Genomic DNA, 19,766 nt, shown 5'->3' on the forward strand with positions numbered 1-19,766 from the left:
AGAACGGAAAAGCAGAAATCAATAAATGTTGCTAGGTGAAGTATTACGTGGTATTGGGGCTGGGGGAAGGAGGAGAATGGTACTGGTGAGCAGTTACCTTTGTTGTCTACAATGGAGAAGTTCGGATGAACAGCAAATTCTGGCACCAACTCAAAGAAAAATTTATGTCCTCGAGGAGGCTCATCTTTGTCAACTGCACTCACAGTTTGTATTAGCTATAAAGAAAACATTTCATGCTATTTTAGAAATCTTGTGTTTGAAATTAAGTCCCTGCTTTTCATGTCCAGTAAAAATCCAGCGAATCTCTGTGTGAAGACACAAACTGATATCCTAAGCCAAATTCACCCCACATAAACACAGAAGAGGTTACAGTAAGCAAACTGTTAGTTTATTGTTTAAACACATACAGGAGGATGAAAAAGGGACCAGTTTCACTGCAAGACAGCCCTGTGCTTTGATTTTTACTCAGTATATTGCAGTGATACAGAAACAATTGCCCTTGTGAATAAGCCATAAACCTCCTGTGGCCTCATGTAGCAATGACACAGAGCAGTGTATAAACCAGTTGTTAAGTGGGTCTAATTCCCCGTCTACCTCATCTGCTCTTGGCAATAAACTGGAGTAGTACACTGGCAGGATTCCTGGTTCTCCTGAGGTAATAAAAAGAGATGCTTTACTCCCTCCTAAATTGAAACCTCTGTCTGTGGAGCATTATAGCTGCCCTAACAAGGCCACTCAGCTGGGAAGGAGTGATAATGGTGCCATCATAGGGTCAGAGTAGAGTGGACTTAAAAAAAGAGGCTTCAATAGTACTTCTGGATTACACAGGCTTTCCTTTTGCATTAAAACATGTGTAGAGATATGTACTCGTGTATATATAGACATGCATATATGCTAGCAATTTGACTTCTGTCTATCTGCTGCTAGAGTGAGGCTAAGAAAAACAGCTGCAGAACTGAGGAGGGAAATACCTGGGAATAGCTGTGATTTGTGAAATGACTTGCAGCAGATAACACCACTCCAGGTTGCATGTAATAACTCCAATGAGACATATAAATGACTGCTATGTCCGTTACACTCCTTAGTGGGTATCGCACTGGAGAGTGACTCATAGTCCACCTTGGCTTACAAGGACATGTTTGCATTCAATCACAATATGACAAAGGTTGGTGGCATAAGAATGGGAATAAGCTTCAGCTGAGGATGCTGCAACTCAGTACAGCTGAGTCCCTATGACACCTAAGTTTTAAGGCAGAAAGATATCAACAGTCATACTTGTTTCTTTCAAAGCCATGAGAGTGTTAATGCCTGTCTTGAGTTTTTGAGTGTTTCCTGTATGTAGGGTGTCTTGAAATCCCACAGACATCAAAGCCACTTGTTATCAAAGACTTCAAGGCTTGTTTTTCTGATGTTTCCAGCATGATGTTACAGCATGACTTCTTCAAGAAATACAGTAATTGACAAGTAATATAATTTTTAAGCTTTGCAGCAATCAAGTAAAGAATGCCTTTTCCTTATGTACTTTCTCTGAGCATCGGCTTGAGTGGGACTTGAGGATACAGTTAAATTTTGGAGGGTGTTCAGCTTCTCTCTGGATGAAACTCTGTACTAGAGAAACATAATTACGGGACTCCCAAAAATACTGAAGTGTTTTTCTTACTGTATCATTCAGAAAACTGCTGCTGCTAGTCCTGTACTGCACAATGAGTATTTGGCCCATTTTTTTTCTAGTTAATTTTGGAATAGTTTTATTAAAGCTAATAAAATCAAGTTGTTATTAAAAAAAATTGAGACATATTAAGGACTTCGAAGGTAATTTGTGAATATCAGCCATGTACAAGATGATGTGACTATACTGAAGGCAGGATTATGCAGTTTTTCAAAATATGGTTATAATAATATCTATATATGAAGGTCTCTTCATTTTTCCAAGCATTTGATGATCATCGCTCTTTAGATTTATTTTACATATTTTAATTTTTTTTTGGTTTCCCAGTATTAGCCAAATCCCTGTTTATGGCAAAGTAGACTCTTCAGTATGTATGACATTTTTCCAATGTCCCATTGGTTTTGTCTTTGCTGTAATCTGCCTCTAAGAGTGGCAATACAGAGAGCAAGACCAGGATGGTGCTGATTTTGGTTTTGCATTGTTTAATGCAAGAATTTAATATTGCTACCAAAAAAAAAAAAAATCTGATAGGACTAAAATACCAAATCGAAACAAGAAATTTTTTCTCTCACATTTTTACACATTCAAAAAGACAGAAAAATTGTAAAAGTATCAGAGAGGTAAAATAAGTGACAACATTTGAGCAATTACTTGCTGAAAAACTTAAGGAGAAAATATCCTCATATAATAGCTACCAGAAATAGCAGTTGTGTATCTTAGGGCTTTTTGAGATGTAATCAGTGGGATGTTTGTAGGATCTGTATTTGATTCCTTTTATGTGCAAAACACATGAAGGAGGAGAATTATAGCAAGCATAGAGGAATCTAATTACATTGAAAACTTACTGAAGAAGAAGAAAAAAACCGACCAAACAAACCCCCCAAAACTTATTACCTGCTCTATTCGCTGCATAAATTGAGAACCAGATGTTCTTTCACAAGGAAAGATGGGAGAATAAAAGAACAATAAGAAAAGATGATTTCAGGTGAATTTTCCCAAATGATGAATAGGTAAAAGAAAATTAGAATTGTTATCTAATTAAGTTTTTTTTTTTCCAGTTATACAACTGTAAATAAAGAAGAATGATGTTAAGGACAGAAACGCTGCAGAAATGAAAGAGATGTGGCTATTCTTATTTCAAGTATTACAGTTATATGAAAAAATATAGTACTGTTTAATATACATTTTGTACTTCCATGTTCCCTTCTTGAAGTAGTTATGGACATTCAGTTATGATCTCTTTTCACCAGGAGTTCAGAGAAAGATCTCTGACAATGTAAGCTTTATGAGGAAAGAGTTATTTCAAGAAATCGCCTTTTACTCAAATATATTTCACACATATCAGGCTTAGAGAAGATAAAAAAATTCCAATGTTTTTCTTTCTTCCATAGTTTCCCATGTGAATGAGCACAATTTGGAAAATATAGTATTATTATCATTATTTTGAGGGTTGTGCACTTCACGTGCAGTTACAGTCACATACAGCTGAGTAGATCTTATTGAGAAAGTTCAAGTTTTTAGGGGTCATTTGATTTTGAGGGTGCTGAAAGTTTAAACTTTAGTTTTCTCTTTTGCACTCAGGACAAACTGGTTGTAGCAGCTCTACAATGTAAGATGAGTTGTGAATGAAGAATTACTCCCACTGGAAAGATGTCTTGAAGAATTTCTTTCATGATGAACCCAGAGATTCTGTTAAGGCGGTTGGACCTATTTCCCATTGGTATAATTTTGTCAAATATGGAAATGGTTTGATTATAACACTGGTTTGGGGGTGTGAGGGTGGTGTTTGTTTTCTGGTTTTTGTTTGTTTGTTTTTTCTCCTGGATACTGTATTTTTAAGGCCATGACATTTTTAAGGCCACAGTCAAAATTGTGATTGTAGCTTATGTTTGGGCTATATTACTGTTATCCATACTCATCTTTGAAAAAATTATTGGGGATGAGTAGATTGCCTAGTAATGGATTCCTTATATATACCTGGTACATCCCTAGACGTAGCCTGCTCTCCAGTTTTCTTCAAGCTGTTTTGAAGATAGAAAGGGAGTAAAAGTTAGGTGGAGCCATTCTGAAATAACAAGGGTCCCTGTGCACTTCAGAGCATGCCTTTACTGTTTCTGAGGCTACATTTGTGGACACAGAGAACTGCACAAGTAGGAGACTTGGGCTGGGCTCAGACTTGAGACTGCCTCTAAAAGGAATATAGTAAACATTAAAGTAAATGTTAAGCTAGTAGTGCACCTTTTAAAAGTATAGAGTTCAGCACCAGCTAGCCACTTCTAAGATGGGCTTTTCAGGCTGTGCTAGCTTGGCATGTCATGTGAATAAACTACCGTTGCACGCTGGATCCAGGGTACACAATTTAAAAACACAGCAACATGCTTCAGACATTCTTGAAAGGTTCATTGGAGAAAGCTGAACAAGATGAGGTCTCTGGGTAGACAGATGTGTTTTCTGATTGAAAACTCCTACTAATAAAACAAGATTTGAGACAAATACAATGTATGTCATATAATCTGCTGCTGCTTCTTTTTAAAACAGCAGCATATCAGTGGTTGCTATCATACTTTTAAGCTTCTCTTTTTTTTCAAAATTCCTTTGTTTAAAACTCACTATAAATAATACAATGAGAAATAATGTTACTTTCATAGGAATTTAAAGATTGTCTGGTTTTGTTGACAATGCCTTTTTGAAGTTTTAAAATAACGTAGTTGTCACATAACATGAAAATCATATTTCCAATCTCAGAGAAGTAAGACCACTGGAGACAGATGTTGTTAAGCTGCTGAATTTTGTTGTTTCTTGTATGTGATTATAGATATGCAGAGCAGTAGACCTTCAATCCACTTGAATCAGTTCTTGTTATATTATGCTCTTAGTTAAACCTAGATATTGTACAACAGAGAAATTCTCAAATGTCATTTGTCTACTTTCAGCTGCTTCTGAGATAAAACTTAAAAAATGTTACTAGGAATATTTGAGATATTTTCCTGTTTGTTTTTGTCTGACACTTTTTTCAGAAGTGGTACAGGAGAGAGCAGAACAAATCCTGGATCTCACAGCATTGGCTTTGTCATTTTTAAAGTTTATTGAACTTGCTTTGTGCTATAAATATATCTCAAGGAATCTGAAAAGACCTCACTACTTTTTCTACAATAAACTATGAAAAAAACATATTGTGAGAGAGACCGTGCTTTTGCTAGGCATCAGAACATGGTAGTGTGGAAATGCTTTGAGGGAATAGTTGAAGAGCAACTTTGTGTTTATTCTATCCTTTCTTGCTCTTAACTCTTTTCCTGCCTGTATGATCTGTTAGGGCAAATCTCTCACTAATCTTGAACGTATTAAGAACACAACACAGTGTAAGTGGGCAGGATAAAGATTTTTGTAGAAGATTTTGAAATGGCTACATTACTCTATGAGTAAAATAATAATATAGTTCAAATGTCCCCTCATAGGAGTGTTTCAAAATCAATCCAGCTGTCACTGGAGGACTGTGTTTGTCATTTTGTGGCTTGAGTGATCAAACATGTTCAGGCACAATTTTAGCATATGCATCTGTATAGTGCCAACTGCAGAAAGCAGTCTCCGTCACATATATGTAAGCTTGAATAAACCTTTGATCTTGATGCTTTATGTCTTAAGAAGTATTCTAAAATGTCTACCATTTAATAAAGTTTAATGTTTGGTACTGCGAAACAGTTTGGTTTTCAAGTCTTGGCTCTGTTCCACAAATGCGTTGGCACTGTTAAAGCAGAACTGAATGCTTAACCAGAAGTCGAAAAATTCTCCCTTGAACTTCAGTTCTTACTTCAAAAGACAGACTTCGTTAGCATGGGTCTCTGACTAAATGAAGCCAACAGGTTTCTACCTAGAGAAGGCAGCTACAATGGAGCAACAACTCGTAACTGAAAATTAACAATGGCCATGTGAAAAATGTGATCTCCTTCTGCTCCATCTGAAAAAAGGAGGGGGTATGAAGACTAACGAAAAGAAAAATCTGCCAGCTTTCTGAAGAAGGAAGCAAAATTTTTCTCTGTTCTGATGTCTGAGAATCCCTGTATGGCAGGAAAGAATATAGTTTAAAAGCAAAAAAAGTGACACAGGTTATTTTCTTAAATATTATTATTGATGGGTGTTGAAATTAGCTGAATTGTTACTAGCTATTTGTTCAGTTAAATCAGTCTCCTTTTCACGTAAATCTTCCCGGTTTCCATGGAGAGGACTCATCCTCTAATCCAGTAAAAAAGACCCAATTAATTCCCTGGCAAGAGCATGAGAGAACTTGTATGAGAGCCTTCCCCACAACAGTCCCTGGGGATCTAGCATGCCATCAAAGGATGAGGGATTTCTAAATTGTTTGAAAGGAAGGCTGCAGCATACTTCTCTTTAGCCAGGACTCGCATGGTGACAAATCTGTTCCAGCCTAATGAATGTAGTTATTTATACACCTCTAGTGATAATGTTTCTCCCCAGTCATAACATTGTTGCTCGGAGGCAAAAGAGTGGCAGGGGAAGAGGAAAGAATCTGGAGTGTTTTCTTTCCTCTGACCCTCTTAACGTTACCTGATGAACAAAAAATGCAGCCTCTAACATCAGCTGATGTTGAGAATGAGTAATGACACTTGATGGCAGAGAGCAATATTTGATCATTCTGACTGACTCCTGAGGCACCTGAGATTTAGAGAGTGGTGTGATTAATAGCTAGGCCTGTTTTAAAATAAGAAATCTGAAAAATTAACTAAATACATTTATCTTTTCAGTCTGGCTTTCCTGCTATGGGCTTCAGAGGTAGAAGCACTGCCGTGATGTGTCAAGAAACAATAATGATTCTAGTAAGACAATTGCTTTAGGTGATTGTTAAAATAAGGAGTAGTACTAAATGGACATAGCATAATTCTGTATCTTTATTGTATTATAGGGGGACCGCTAAACAGGAGTGATACAGGCTAACTAGAACTTAGCATCCTTGGCCAAAATATTCAAGTTTGTACATCTATATTCACTGCTATTTTTAGAGACCAAAATAAAAGTAGTCTTATGTACGGAAGGTAATTTCTTTTCTGAAATACTTAATCAACTATATCTAAATGTCCAGATATGAACTCAGATGCCTATTTTAAGGAATCAGATTTTTAACAGATAGAACAGTCTGGATGTCTCATTCTCCTGCAGCTACACTTTGTGGACACTCTCATTGTAGTATTTTTGTGAATTTTTCCAATTAAGGAAAACAGTTCCTGAAATTACATTCGTAGCCAGATATAAAGGAGATCTGAACATCAATACACCTACCTAATGGGCCTCTGCCATCTCTGTTGTTACAAAAGCACAGAATTTACCAGAAAGGTAAATGAAATTTTATATATTAATAGATATTTCATCAAGTATGCTAGACTAGGCGGAAATTGGGTTAAGGAAACTGACAAGCAGTATGCCTGGATTAAACTTGGCTCAAATATATGACTAAACCTCTGTTTGCGGGTTGATAAAATTGCACATGATTAATTTCAATGAAATTTTCATTTGTAAGCTTTAGAACCTTTCTTTGTGTTATGAAATTAAAGTACATGGCTCACCTTGTTATCAGTTAAGATACTGAAATTTTAAGATTTATTTGTCTGAATTTCATTTTGTTCAAAGAGATTTTTTTCACAGGTAGAATTTAGTTGATATGCCAGCTCTTTGAAATTAATGGCTAGAATTATCTGCATGTAGTCCACTTGGAAAAACAGCTTATAAATCACAAAACAAAACTATGAGGGTACAATAAATGGAAATTTAGGGAAATTTTTCTCATTCTATAAGGCTTGAACTGTATTCTTATGTGACAACTTATGTCACTGTTAAGACACCATGTTCTAATCATAAACTCCAGTTGTTCTGAAAAATGTTCTTTGTTAATTTTTCTGGTATTATAATTTTTTCCATGGTTTTAATTCATCACAGCCTTTGATATGCATATCCTCTCTCTCCTGACTCTATTTATGTCATTTGCATAAAAATTAGTAAGACTTTATTTAAAAAATAATTAAAAGAATGGTCAAGTACCTGTCCAAAGCCAAGTGATTTCACTCAAAGTATCTCCTGTCTTTCAAACCTACTTACCTAAATTCCAGTATTAGGTGCAATGAACAAAAAATAAGTAGAATTGAATGCAACTCCAACAATCCACTGTATACTCTTTTTCTCCCTATTTTGGTCTCTCTCTTTTTTTTTAAAGTTAAACCATTCATAAAACATCATTTGAATTGCAACTGGTAAATGGCATTTTATTGATCTGTCTAGAATTCTGCATGACCTGAAATTCTAGACTCATCTCAGACACCATCTATGTTACTTTTAGTGCAGGCCCCTGACTATGTTGAATACAACACTGGTCAGAAACCAAGGTAAATGATGACCACGCTTCCTGATGGGTATCCATATGCCCCAGCCCTGAAAAGCTTTTGAGTGTTGTATGGTCATTATGCTCTAAGGACAAACAAAACGTCCCACATTCTGATCCTTTCTATGTACTTTCCATGAATTCAGTTGGATGATGTCAGCATAAAACCAGTGAGGCACAAGGACAGACCTAAGATGAGTTTAAGGCTCCACCCTGGCCTTTCTGCACTACAGTAGGAACTCACTCTAATTTGTGCTAGCAAAAATAATGATCTCAAGACTTTTCTTCTACTCAAAAATGCATCTATTTGGAGTCTATGAACTTTGGCTCATTCTTGAAAGGCAATCTCAAGGTACCCAATCTCCTATTAAATCCAGTTCTTTCACAAATACAGAATTAAAAATCAGCAAAACTTACATCTTTCTTCACAGGATTTAAAACTGAAAGGCTGACTGGCTTTAGCATAAATGTTAGTTGTAATGTCAGCAATATTAAAAGATTCATGTAGTATCCTGGCTCTGAGTTCCGTTGATTTGCCTCCTTTCTCAGTTCAAAATTATCACTTCAATTTCTCTACAATACTTGTTATTGTCTTTTTAGATTATGATGAGATAGTTTAAAAAGGGATATACGTGAACTTTGACCAAATTCAACCCAATTCCAAACTGAAGTTTAACTTACAATGGAAACAGTTACATTATTTTTCATTTTTGTAAAATGTAAAAGTTTATTTTTCACATCTTTACCGAAGCATAATAAAAGATATTCCTGGTTTGTGTACTTGAAGGTGTGGCTATATTAACTACGGTTTTGAAAAAAATCCAGAAATAAATGTAATTATCAAACAGTATAAGGGGTTTTTTAGTATTATGCCTAAATAGTTCTGAAAAATATTTTCTGATACTAGGAATGAAAAAACTCTTAAACTACAATTTTGTATTATATGCTATGTTATTAGACTAGGGTAAAATGTTGCATCTTTTATCTCCTCCTTTTTTTAATCAACTGGTAGTTTGTGTAGAAGGTAGGGGTTAGAGGCTGCGTTGGTTTGCCGTTGTTCAAATTAAGATATGCTGAAGTCTTCAAGATGGTATTCCAGGATAGTTTCATTACAAGTTCTTCAGTAACATAAGTATTCATTTACCTGTCCTGCTTTTGCATTTTCACAAACAAATGTTTCATAGTATTTGGAAAATTCTGGTGCATGATCATTTATGTCTAAAATCCGGATGAAGACAGGTATCTGGCTACTTTGTTTAGGATTATCTGAAACAAGAAAATTATTTATATTACAATAGAAAGCTTTACAGTCTATGAAAAGAACTGAAATTATCCAATATATTTTTTCCAATAGACATTATAAATATTTATTTTTCTTGATTATACTAAACCAATTATAATTCACGTTCTACTGACATACATTCTATATGCATGGAAGCACTATTTATACTTGAAACAAATTATTCTATTTCAGTATATATATTTTGAAATAATATGAAATATATAAATTGATTTGTATTAAAAACAGGTCACTGAGCTATTATTGACTTGTATTCCATATGTCAGTACAGTAAATTATTCATTACAAAAGCTGTTTCCTGATGTCAAGCTGTCAAGAACATTAACTTGTTCAAATCAGTAAACGAGTTAAACAGTGCTGGTCAACAACAACACACAAAAGACCTCAAAACCAGCAAACCAAAGTTGTCCTTTCTCCCCAAGGTGTAAAAAAAAAAAAAAACCCAAACAAAAAAGAAGGTATGTAGATGTTATCATCCACTGGTTTTTACAACTTGACCTCCAGGGTCAAGCTCTCACTGGAGATTAGTCTCATAGTACACACATCAAAAATGGAGACCATATTTGACCAAACAATGAAAAAGTATTTTTGAGGGTGCACATCAGTCTTTCTGAAAATGGAGATATAATTAATCTCTCCATATTAGCTGACCCCCAGACCATTGAGCACATAAACTTCTGGGCAGTCTGTAGGGAGAATGAAGGAAGAGAGAAAAGTTGTTCCCTAAAATCAGTGTGTCTGTTTCCCCTCTGATGACTGTTACCGGTTGGAAGGAAAAAAAAAAAAAGAGACATCCAAATCTTTCAAAAGGGCCCAACTGAACAGTAAAGAATCCAGACGAAATACTCAGGGCCAGGGTTTGTTTCAGACATGGAGTAGAGAGAATTTCCTCTAGTTCTGTCTTCAAATGAAGCCATTTTCTGAGATAAAGCAATTGAGGTAAAGAATAATTTCTTCTCCTGGTTACACTGCTAATTCTGAAAATGTGTTATATATCTGTCACTGACATATTTTTTTTCCAAGGATTTTTCCAAAGACTTAGCTTAGGATAAAGTCAGAACATCACTTTGAATGAAATTATTAGATGGGAATTCTCAGGGAACCAGTTACCTTGTCTAACATATACTATACATGGTTTTGTTGAGGCCAAAAACTCCTAATTGTCCTTTCATAAATGGGCAAAGATAGTCCCAAAGTAGTAAATTGAACTTTTAGATATGCATTTAAAGATGCTCTGTCTACTGATATCTTAATAAGAGCAGAACTAATGAAACAAGATAAATCATAGATACTGTAGAATTTCAGTCCTCAGTTCTACTGAGATAGATGATCTGCAACTTACTGATTTCTGTTGCTATGACAGAGATGTTGTGCCAGGGAGTTTCTTCCCGGTCAAGTGGCTTTGAGATGAATAAGGATCCATTTCCTGAATAGATGTTGAATACTCTGTCAAGGTCAGTGTGTCGATCCACAGAGTATCTGTCAAGATACCATACAATTGAGCATCACTATCTCCTGTTACGGCCTCTAGTTTAGCTCAGAGCCACCTCTAAATTTTTCTAATTTTATCTGTGGTTAAGAACTGTGGTCTTTTAGAATTAACCTACGCTTTCCTGTAGCTGCCTGAGGAGTTTACAAATACTAGAAACAATTTTTTAAGAGTAGTAAGCAGAATGAAGAGCAAACTATTTATGTGGGCAGTTTGTTAGATTCATATTTGAAATTGTGTTTTAGCTGATAAAGTGAATACTGGAGTAACAACTAAAAGTGAACATTCTCAGGTAACTTTTTTGTGAATTGATTGTTTCTGGGAGAAACATGTCATGAAAGGACACATATTACAAATACAATTAAGTATCAATTTACCATAAGATATTTTCAAGATGTCACAAGGACCATCAAAATCACCAGAAAAATCTTTGGATTAGTTGTTGTTTAAGATAAAAATTCTTAAAATCTTATTTTATGTCACTTGCTTTTTGCTTTTATTTTTCCCAGCAAAGAAAAACTTGTTTTACATGTGTGTTTTAATTAATCTACTAGTTAGCAGTCAGTACCAGGTTAAGTTGAGATTTTATACATAGATTACTTAAAAATATTTTTACTTCCTCCTCTCACACCTCCTACCTCAAACTGTACTGCTGCAGGACATAACAGGCTTGTTCAGAAGTGCAGAAATCAGGTTTCATAATTAGTCGCATGGTAAATACACGAACTTCAGTTCTGTGTTTGTCATTGCACATAATAATAACAGATGGCTGACAATTACAGCAATTTCATGACACTAAACTCTTACCTGTAATTGTTATGACTTTCTTGCAAACATTTCTTATTTAATATAATGTGATAATTAAATAGTTAAACAGTGAAACATGGTAGACAATGTTATGTCTAGGGCATTATGAAGGTACAGAAGGCTGACTGTTAACAACCAGCAGGGAGTGTAGAAATACACCACCATTTTGAGTATGTTACATATGTTTGCCACTGGAAACGTGGTATAAAATCATAATCTTATGAAAAGTTGGTGGAAGTACTAGAACAGATGCGAGTTAATTGCTAACCTCTCCTTTTGTTTTACCTGTTGACTATCCGCTGGCCTTCAAAAGCATACCTTGCACTGTTAACTGTGTTTGCCTTCACAAGTTCCCACAGATATTTCTCTGTGTGACACTTTTCTGCAGCCCCTATGAGCTTCGTTACTTGAGTGGCCCCCTGTTACACTGCATTCTCATTATGCTTTGCACATGAGACCTGACCAGCAGCTAAAGCATTTTATATTATGTAATGGCTTACTTTATAGCATTCTTTGTTATATCCGGATCTTGGGCTACAACTTGTCCAATAATGCTTCCTTCCTTAGCATCTTCATCTACCTCTATTAAATACCAGGGTCTGCTGAACACTGGAGGTTCATCTATGTCTTCCACAGAAATTTTGAGCAAAGCTGTGTCCTTAAATGGCCCCAGCTGAAGAAAACGAGGATCAGGATGAGTGTTGGTGGCTTCCACTCTTAAGGTATATAACATCTTACTTTCAAAATCCAGATGCTGGGGAGCAAATAACAATAATAAAGAAAATTACATCACTTTACAAGAAAATTGAGTCAGTTTTGTAATGCTGAATGAGAAGTGTAGGCATTATTAGGAGCAAAAGCTCTAAAATTAAATTCATCTTAGTGAAGATGGAGTATATTAGGATGTATTCTGGCTATGATAACAATAGGGAGTATTATAGACCTGCAAGGCGATTATGATCCTTCTGCCTACTACTTGTTCAGATTCCTTGAAAACCAGGAGAACCCATAGAAAACAAACCCATAGAAAAATAGAAAGAGAGAAAGAAAAAGGGAAGTTGAACTCAGTCTACAGTGGGAGCTGCTAAAGGTCTTACTTGTCTTGTGTCATTGGTAGGAACAAGAACAACTATCCCAGCTCTTAAATGCTCTCTGTTCTGTTTCTCTTTTACTTACTCCTCTCCCATTACCATTTACCTTTGTCTATGTTGCATCAGAAACAACCCAGACCTGTCTTTGGCCTCCATATTCCAGAGTGAAAAGAAAAAATACAAAGTCTGATTTCCAATTTGTGTGACATTTATATTATGCATACCCATATATGCATATTGATATATAAACTCATATGCACACACATGAATATACATAAATATATGCATTTTTCCAAATATATGTGTATAAATCTATATTAGAGAGATATATATGTAGATATCAATTGTTACTGATACATTCAGTAAGAATAGAACCAAAAATAGTGTTCAGAGTTTAACAGTCTAAACATTAAAAAAGTAACCAATAAATCTGTCAGTGATAGTATTTCAAATTAAATTTCTTCGGACTTCCATTGACATAATATGTTACACTGTGTTTCACAAAGGTTGGACTTAAACCAAGACAGATTTTATGTACTAGAGACACTAGACTGTTGGACAAATTAAAGAGGGACAGTTTAGCCTTGGGGGTGTAAGTTCATCAAACTTCAGCTGAGCCTCCAAGCCTTGTGAGGCTTACAGCAGCAGTGAGCTGGCAAACCCCACGGTGTACTGAACCCCTCCAGGTTTTCACAGCCCTAATTTGAAAGTACTGTGTGTGAGAGTATATATACTGAACAGACAGTAGCAACTGAAATATTGCTGTATGTGAAATGACATGCCAGTAAATTTCCCCCGAGACTCGAAAATAACAGATACTGAAGAAAGAGAGGGACAAAACTAATACCATAACTCCTTGGCATCCTGACCCCTTGTGAAATCTACCCTTCCTTCCCCTGGAAAAAGAAAAATAACTGTAACATCTGGAGAGCTAATTTCATAGAGAAGGAGAAAAAATGAACCTTTTTGACAGTTATAATCCCTTCCTGTGTGTCCTTGTCAGTGACGATATCAAACATGTCTGATCCATCCCCGTTGGAGATGCTATACTCAATCTCTGCATTTTCACCCACATCAGGGTCATTGGCTTTAATTCTGCCAAGATGAGTCCCAGGTGGTGCAGACTCAGGAGAGCTGAACTGGTAGGTACCTAGAAGAGCAAAATCAAGTATTTATTGTTCTGAGAAGCTTTGTCGTTTGAATAAAAAATATTTTCTGTTTCACCTGATTTTTTAAGTAATTTGAAGTTTGAAACACTGTAAGAGAAATGTTGTTAGTCATGACACTAAGCTTTAAAACAGAGTTTGAAGTTGATTGACAAACTGTCACAAAACTGTTAAGTGATTCTTCAAAGCCATTTACTACTGTGCTTTTAATGGTTTGTTATTGTTGTTGTTGGGGGGTACCAGTTCTAACCTTGATTATTTAACTCTATACATATATGTATATTTATCTGCTTTCTAGAAGTGTTTCTATATATATATTTAGAAATAGTAAGAGATTTTGTTTTGTTTTCTCAGGGCACAAGATTTGTAGAAACCAGTGTGGATTTTTTTGAAAGAGAATAAAATAGAATAGGCTTTCTTTTATTCTTTTGAAAAAATATATTCAAGATTTGTAGGTGTTCTCTGTGAAAGTAATTCATTCATCCATTATTGGTAATACATACTAAAGAGTCATGATAAAAAGCATGTGGATACATGTTGATGTTAATTGCTATAGTTAATTGCAATGGAGATTCATTTAGATTTTTTTTAATTTACTCTACATGTACTTTTTGTGCTCTTTCAATGGTTGATTTCATTTAATGTTTTTATAATCAGGCTTTGCTAGAAAGAAATCTGATTATAGACAAAAAAAACCTGAATGTGTATGTATTTTCTGACAACATATGCAATAAAAATCTAATTATAAAGACATGCTGTTGCAGAAAAATTATTAACCAAATAGTTTTCTTGACTAGCCAGAACTAGACAATGAAGATCTTTTATCACTAGCAAGACACAAATGTTTCTAAATCAAAACTTTCAGTTATTTGCTACCAAGAAAATGTAATAAAACCCACAAAACCCAAACTGATATATTCAGTATTTTGCATGTGACATTCCAGAATCTGATGTTTCTTTAAATCTGTTTTCTCATGTAAGTTAATTTTAATTTACTGAATGAACTCGTAGGATTGGAAAAAAACCTTTAGAGTCTGACAAAATTGTCATGTGTTAAAATTTGCAATCCTTATTTGAAGGGTCTAGTAAGAAGATGTATAAATTGTTTTGGCCTGTAGTGAATTACAGTCAAGTGTCTTTCTTGCAGCCAGCCTATTTCCTGTATTTACATGTCCTTTGTTTTCTTTAAAGACACTTATAGGGTCCTGAAAGTTCCTTTTAAGTTCAATGAATAAACCAAAAGTCTAAGTTCTGAAGGAGTTTCCATCATCAACTGTACAGACTAAATACAAAAGAGTGTCAGTGTAAATGCCTCATGTTTAAATAGATGTATAACAAAATGGAAGCTAATGCTTGATGCTAAATTGCACTTGCTGTTACAAGGTTGTAAGTGAAAACTCAGCAGTAGACAGTTTGGCTGCAATCCACACAGACTAAAATGCATATTATTCCTTTAAACCAGGCTGAAAATGAGATGAAAGTTAGTATTCCTGGGAGCTAAATCATAAGTCTGAAGGCTTTCTCAAATTCAAGGGTTCAGCCAGTGAGCTAGAAATACTGTAAGAACAGATTCAATGATGCTACTTATGATTTATTCCAGAATAACTAACTGTCTTTAGTGCTTTTACATCTGAAAGCAGTCCTCATTTTTGTGGTGCTGTGTGAATGTTACACATTTCAGCATGCTAGATGGTTAATTTGGGTTAGAGTGCAATTGAACTCAAACTTTGTGAGATTTTTATTATGGTGCCATTTAAATTCAGTTTAGGCGTGTCTTTTAACTATCCAAAATTCCTTTCAAGAAACAAAATGAAAATTTGTTTCTTCTTAATGCAGTTGGAACAACCAGTAGTTTGCAGTCCACTGCCATTTTCCTTTGTTCTGTACCTCTAAAAAATCAATCTTGAGTTCTTCTGTACCTTGACATTAATTCCTGTTGCTTGCATTTGCAATTCACCCTCAGCTTTGAGTTACGTTTTCATGTATTGTTGCCTCACATAAGAGAAAATGGAAGATAATTATTTTTTGAAAGAGAAAACTTCCAGAACTAGATAGTTCTTTGAAGGTATGCCCCTCTTCACAACTAATCTAAGATGAAATCAAAACCTCCAGATGTTTCTTTATGTTTGATTTCCTAGGAAGTGTTGAAATTTAATTCAGCAACAGAGCTCATAATGCAATGTGCTACACTGCGTTTTAATTTAGGTTCATGAATTCTTATTTGCAAAATATTATGGTTATATCAAGTATATATGTTTAAGCAGTATCCCCTCCTGAAATCAAACAGTAAGGCAGGTAAAAATTGTTGTTTGAATTTGACATGTGAAGGTGATTCTCAACAAGTAAACTCTGTGAATTCAAGTTATATGTTCTTTGTGAGGACTGCAGTACTTCCCCTACCCTCTCTTTTTAAAAAGCAATCTGTTATGAACAGAGATAAAAAAAGATATATGCAATTTCTAAAATCCTTTCTTCAACACTGTCAGAATTTTCTCATATTTTTAAAAATCTCTTCTAGGTTGACCTTTATATACTATTCTGAGTGTACTTATTGCCATTGTACTGAAGTGTTTTTCAAGTTTCTTCAAGCCCCAGAGAGAGTTTTCTAAATCAGCTGTTTGTTCACTAAAGAGAGCCAGTCAGATCCCTAATAAGTGCTCACAAGCAATTCAAATTTTATAATGTGGACATTTTAGCAGCAGGCACTGAAGTGAGGCTGTAAATGTCTTCTATCTGCAGCCCATCAAAAGGTTATAAGGCACTAATCAAAACAGGTTGGGATTGGATTTAAATGACTGGCCTAGGATTAAAGTATGTAGTACATTACTGAGAAGCTTTCTGTATTGTGCAGCTTTCTGTTTGCCACTTTTCATTCTATAGAGATATTTTTAAAAAACTTAATTGTGTCAAACTCGTCTAGATTACCAGAATCTTTCAACATCAAGAGCTAAACACAGATCACAAGTAGCTAAACCAAATGCTAAGACTTCCAGCAGAGAACAACACATGATCGACTCTGCAAGGTGGTACCTTAGAAGATTTGCTGACCTATTTGCTTGCTTAAAAATGTTGAACTAAAATTATCTCCAAAAATGGAACTCTATATTTTGTAATTAAATTCCTTTAAAGGCTTTCAAGTCCCTGAAGTTAGCCTAGGTTATTGTTACCATTCACATTCCTGTAAGCACAGTAAGAATGGGAAGTAAGTTTATCATTCTAAGAAATATTTTGCTATTAAAAAAGTGGAGGATTCTCATTTGCCTTAAAAATGCTGTCACATAAACAGACACAGCAGTGGGCCAGCATTGCTCTTCAACACCTTTGTCAGCAACTTGGACAATGGGATTGAGTGCAAGCTGTGTGGTGTAGTCAACACACTGGAGGGAAAGGATGGCATCCAGACGGATGAGGCTTAAGAGGTGGGCCAATGCCGACCTCATGAAGTTCAACAAGGCCAAGTGCAAGGTCCTGCCCCTGGTTTGGGGCAATCCCAAGGACAAATACAAGCTGGGTAGAGACTGGATTAAGAGCAGCCCTGAGGAGACGGACTTGGGGGTGTTGGTTGACGGGAAGCTCAACATAAGCTGGCTTCAGTGTGCTCTTGCAGCCGAGAAAGCCGACAGTATCCTGGGCTGCATCAAAAGGAGCATGGCCAGCAGGTCGAGGGAGGTGATTCTCCCCCTTTACTACTCCCTTGTGAGACACTACCTGCAGTACTGTGTTCAGCTCCAGAGACCCCAACACAAGAGGGACATGGATCTGCCTAAGTAAGTCCAGGAGAGGGCCACAAAATTGATGAGAGAGCTGGAGCACCTCTCCAATGAAGATAGGCAGAGATAGTTGGGCTTGTTCAGCCTGGGGAAGAGAAGGCTCCAGGGAGACCTTATAACAGTCTTCCAATACATAAAGAGGGCCTACAAGAAATCTGTAAAGGAACTTTTTACTATGGCATGTAGTGATAGGACAAAGGGGAATGGTTTTAAACTGAAAGAGGGAAGATTTAGATTAGACATTAGGAAGAAATTCTTTACTATGAAAGTTGTGAGACACTGGAACAGGCTGCCTATGGAAGCTGTAGATGCCCCATCCCTGGAAGTGTTCAAGGCCAGGTTGGATGGGGCTTTGAGCAAACTGGTCTAGTGGAAGATGTCCCTGCCTGTGGTAGGGGTGTTGGAACTAGATGATCTTTAAGGTCTCTTCCAACCCAAACCATTACATGAATCTATTTATACTTTAAAAAAGGGGAGAAAAAAGATCCCAGATAGTGACATTGGAACAGCTGATTTTGGAGGGGATCTTGGAAAACAGCAGAACTATTAGATGCTCCGTACTCTGGGGGAAGCGAGGTGGATTGTCATTGACATCAGTCAGCGTGATGTTCACAGTTGTGGTCCCTGATAGTCCTCCCATCTGGCCTCCCATGTCTTTGGCCTGGATGACCACTTGATACTGTTCCCTGTTTTCTCTGCTCATGTCTGGCAAAGCAGTCTTGATTATACCTTGGAGGAGAGAAAAAGGAGAGACAGGTGAAGTAGGCGGAGCACTACCCACTTTAATTTCAGTGTTCTTAAATGGATGTACATAAAAAAGCAGATGTTAATGCATAGCTATCAACACAAGGTATACTGCAATAAGCCTTTTGATCTATGGCTGATATAATGTGATTTTAAGAAAAAGGGGAATTAAATGTAACAGAGACATTATTCACTGTTTGTGATGTGCAAATAAATCAATATAATTATTCTTTTAATGACAAAAATATAAACGTATTTGTAGAATTAATGAAATTTTTTAGTTATCTGTCCTGGGTTCAGCTACAGCAGTCATTTTTTCTCCTTCTTAGTAGCTGGTGAAGTGCTGTGGTTTTGACTTTCAGCCTGGGAACAAAGCTGATAACACCAAAGTTTTTAGTTGTTGCTAAGTAATATGTACTCTGATGAAGGACTTTCTCAGTCTCATGCTCTGCCAGGGAGGAGGGGAAGCCGGGAGGAAGCAGAGGCAGGACACCTGACCCGAACTGGCCAAAGGGGTATTCCATACCACAGCACGTCATGCCCAGTATAGAAACTGGGGGGAGTTACCCGGAAGGCCCAGATCGCTGCTCGGGTCGGGCTGCGTATTGGTCAGCGGGTGGCAAGCAATTGTATCCTCTCCCCTTGTTATTTCCCTTAGCATTATTATTATTGGTGGTAGCAGTAGTGGTTCTGTATTATACCTTAGTTACTGGAGTGCTGTTATCTCAACCCGTAGGAGTCACATTCCTCCGATTCTCCTCCCCATCCCCCCAGAAAGGGGGGAAGTGAGCGAGTGGCTGTGTGGTTCCAAGCTACCATCTGGGCTTAAATCATGACATTATCATGCCCAGTTATTATTTTAACACATTATGTAACCTCCAGTCCCGGTGAGGCTTTGATATTTTAGCACAGGCTGAACTCTTATATGCTCTAGATTAATTCTTTTGGACCTCAATAACTCATACATTTTAATACCCAGTGGTGGCCACTGTAAATCATCTAGGGGTACATATAACAAAAGAATTCGACAAGACCATAAAATTAGTGTTGGAAAATCTTTTTTTGGGTGTCTGATCTCAAGAATTTCATGAATGTAATTTAAATGTATCAGAATTTTGTACAGCACACAAAGAGAGTAGGATCCTCAGGCACAAAAACTTAAAATCCCATACCCTGAACAGAGAAATGACCTACATCCTCACAGGATCCAGACCCCAGAAGACCTTTTCATTATTTAGAAGTGTGGTGGCTTTGCAAGGTTGAAGAATTTTGATAAAATGGAGGAAAAACCTAATGTGATGCCTGCTAAGTGCATTAGGATTAGGTATCTGGAGTGGGGAAGAGC

The 19,766-nt window shown here is 36.3% G+C and overlaps 1 protein-coding gene across 1 annotated transcript in view; it reads right to left on the reverse strand.

The window, feature by feature from the left end:
• Positions 1–19,766, reverse strand: part of CDH9 (cadherin 9, type 2 (T1-cadherin)) — a gene marked incomplete at its 5' end in the record, with an annotated part of 43,748 nt that overhangs the window by 3,940 nt on the left and 20,042 nt on the right. The window contains 6 exons of the mRNA XM_010019842.1: positions 84–215; positions 9,199–9,320; positions 10,697–10,833; positions 12,151–12,404; positions 13,704–13,891; positions 18,239–18,406. Of these exons, the coding sequence (XP_010018144.1) occupies positions 84–215; positions 9,199–9,320; positions 10,697–10,833; positions 12,151–12,404; positions 13,704–13,891; positions 18,239–18,406 (1,001 nt within the window). The remainder of the gene's footprint in view (positions 1–83; positions 216–9,198; positions 9,321–10,696; positions 10,834–12,150; positions 12,405–13,703; positions 13,892–18,238; positions 18,407–19,766) is intronic.

The sequence above is a fragment of the Nestor notabilis genome, unplaced genomic scaffold, assembly GCF_000696875.1.
Source record: "Nestor notabilis isolate BGI_N333 unplaced genomic scaffold, ASM69687v1 scaffold10610, whole genome shotgun sequence".
In the NCBI taxonomy this organism is placed as follows: domain Eukaryota; kingdom Metazoa; phylum Chordata; class Aves; order Psittaciformes; family Psittacidae; genus Nestor; species Nestor notabilis.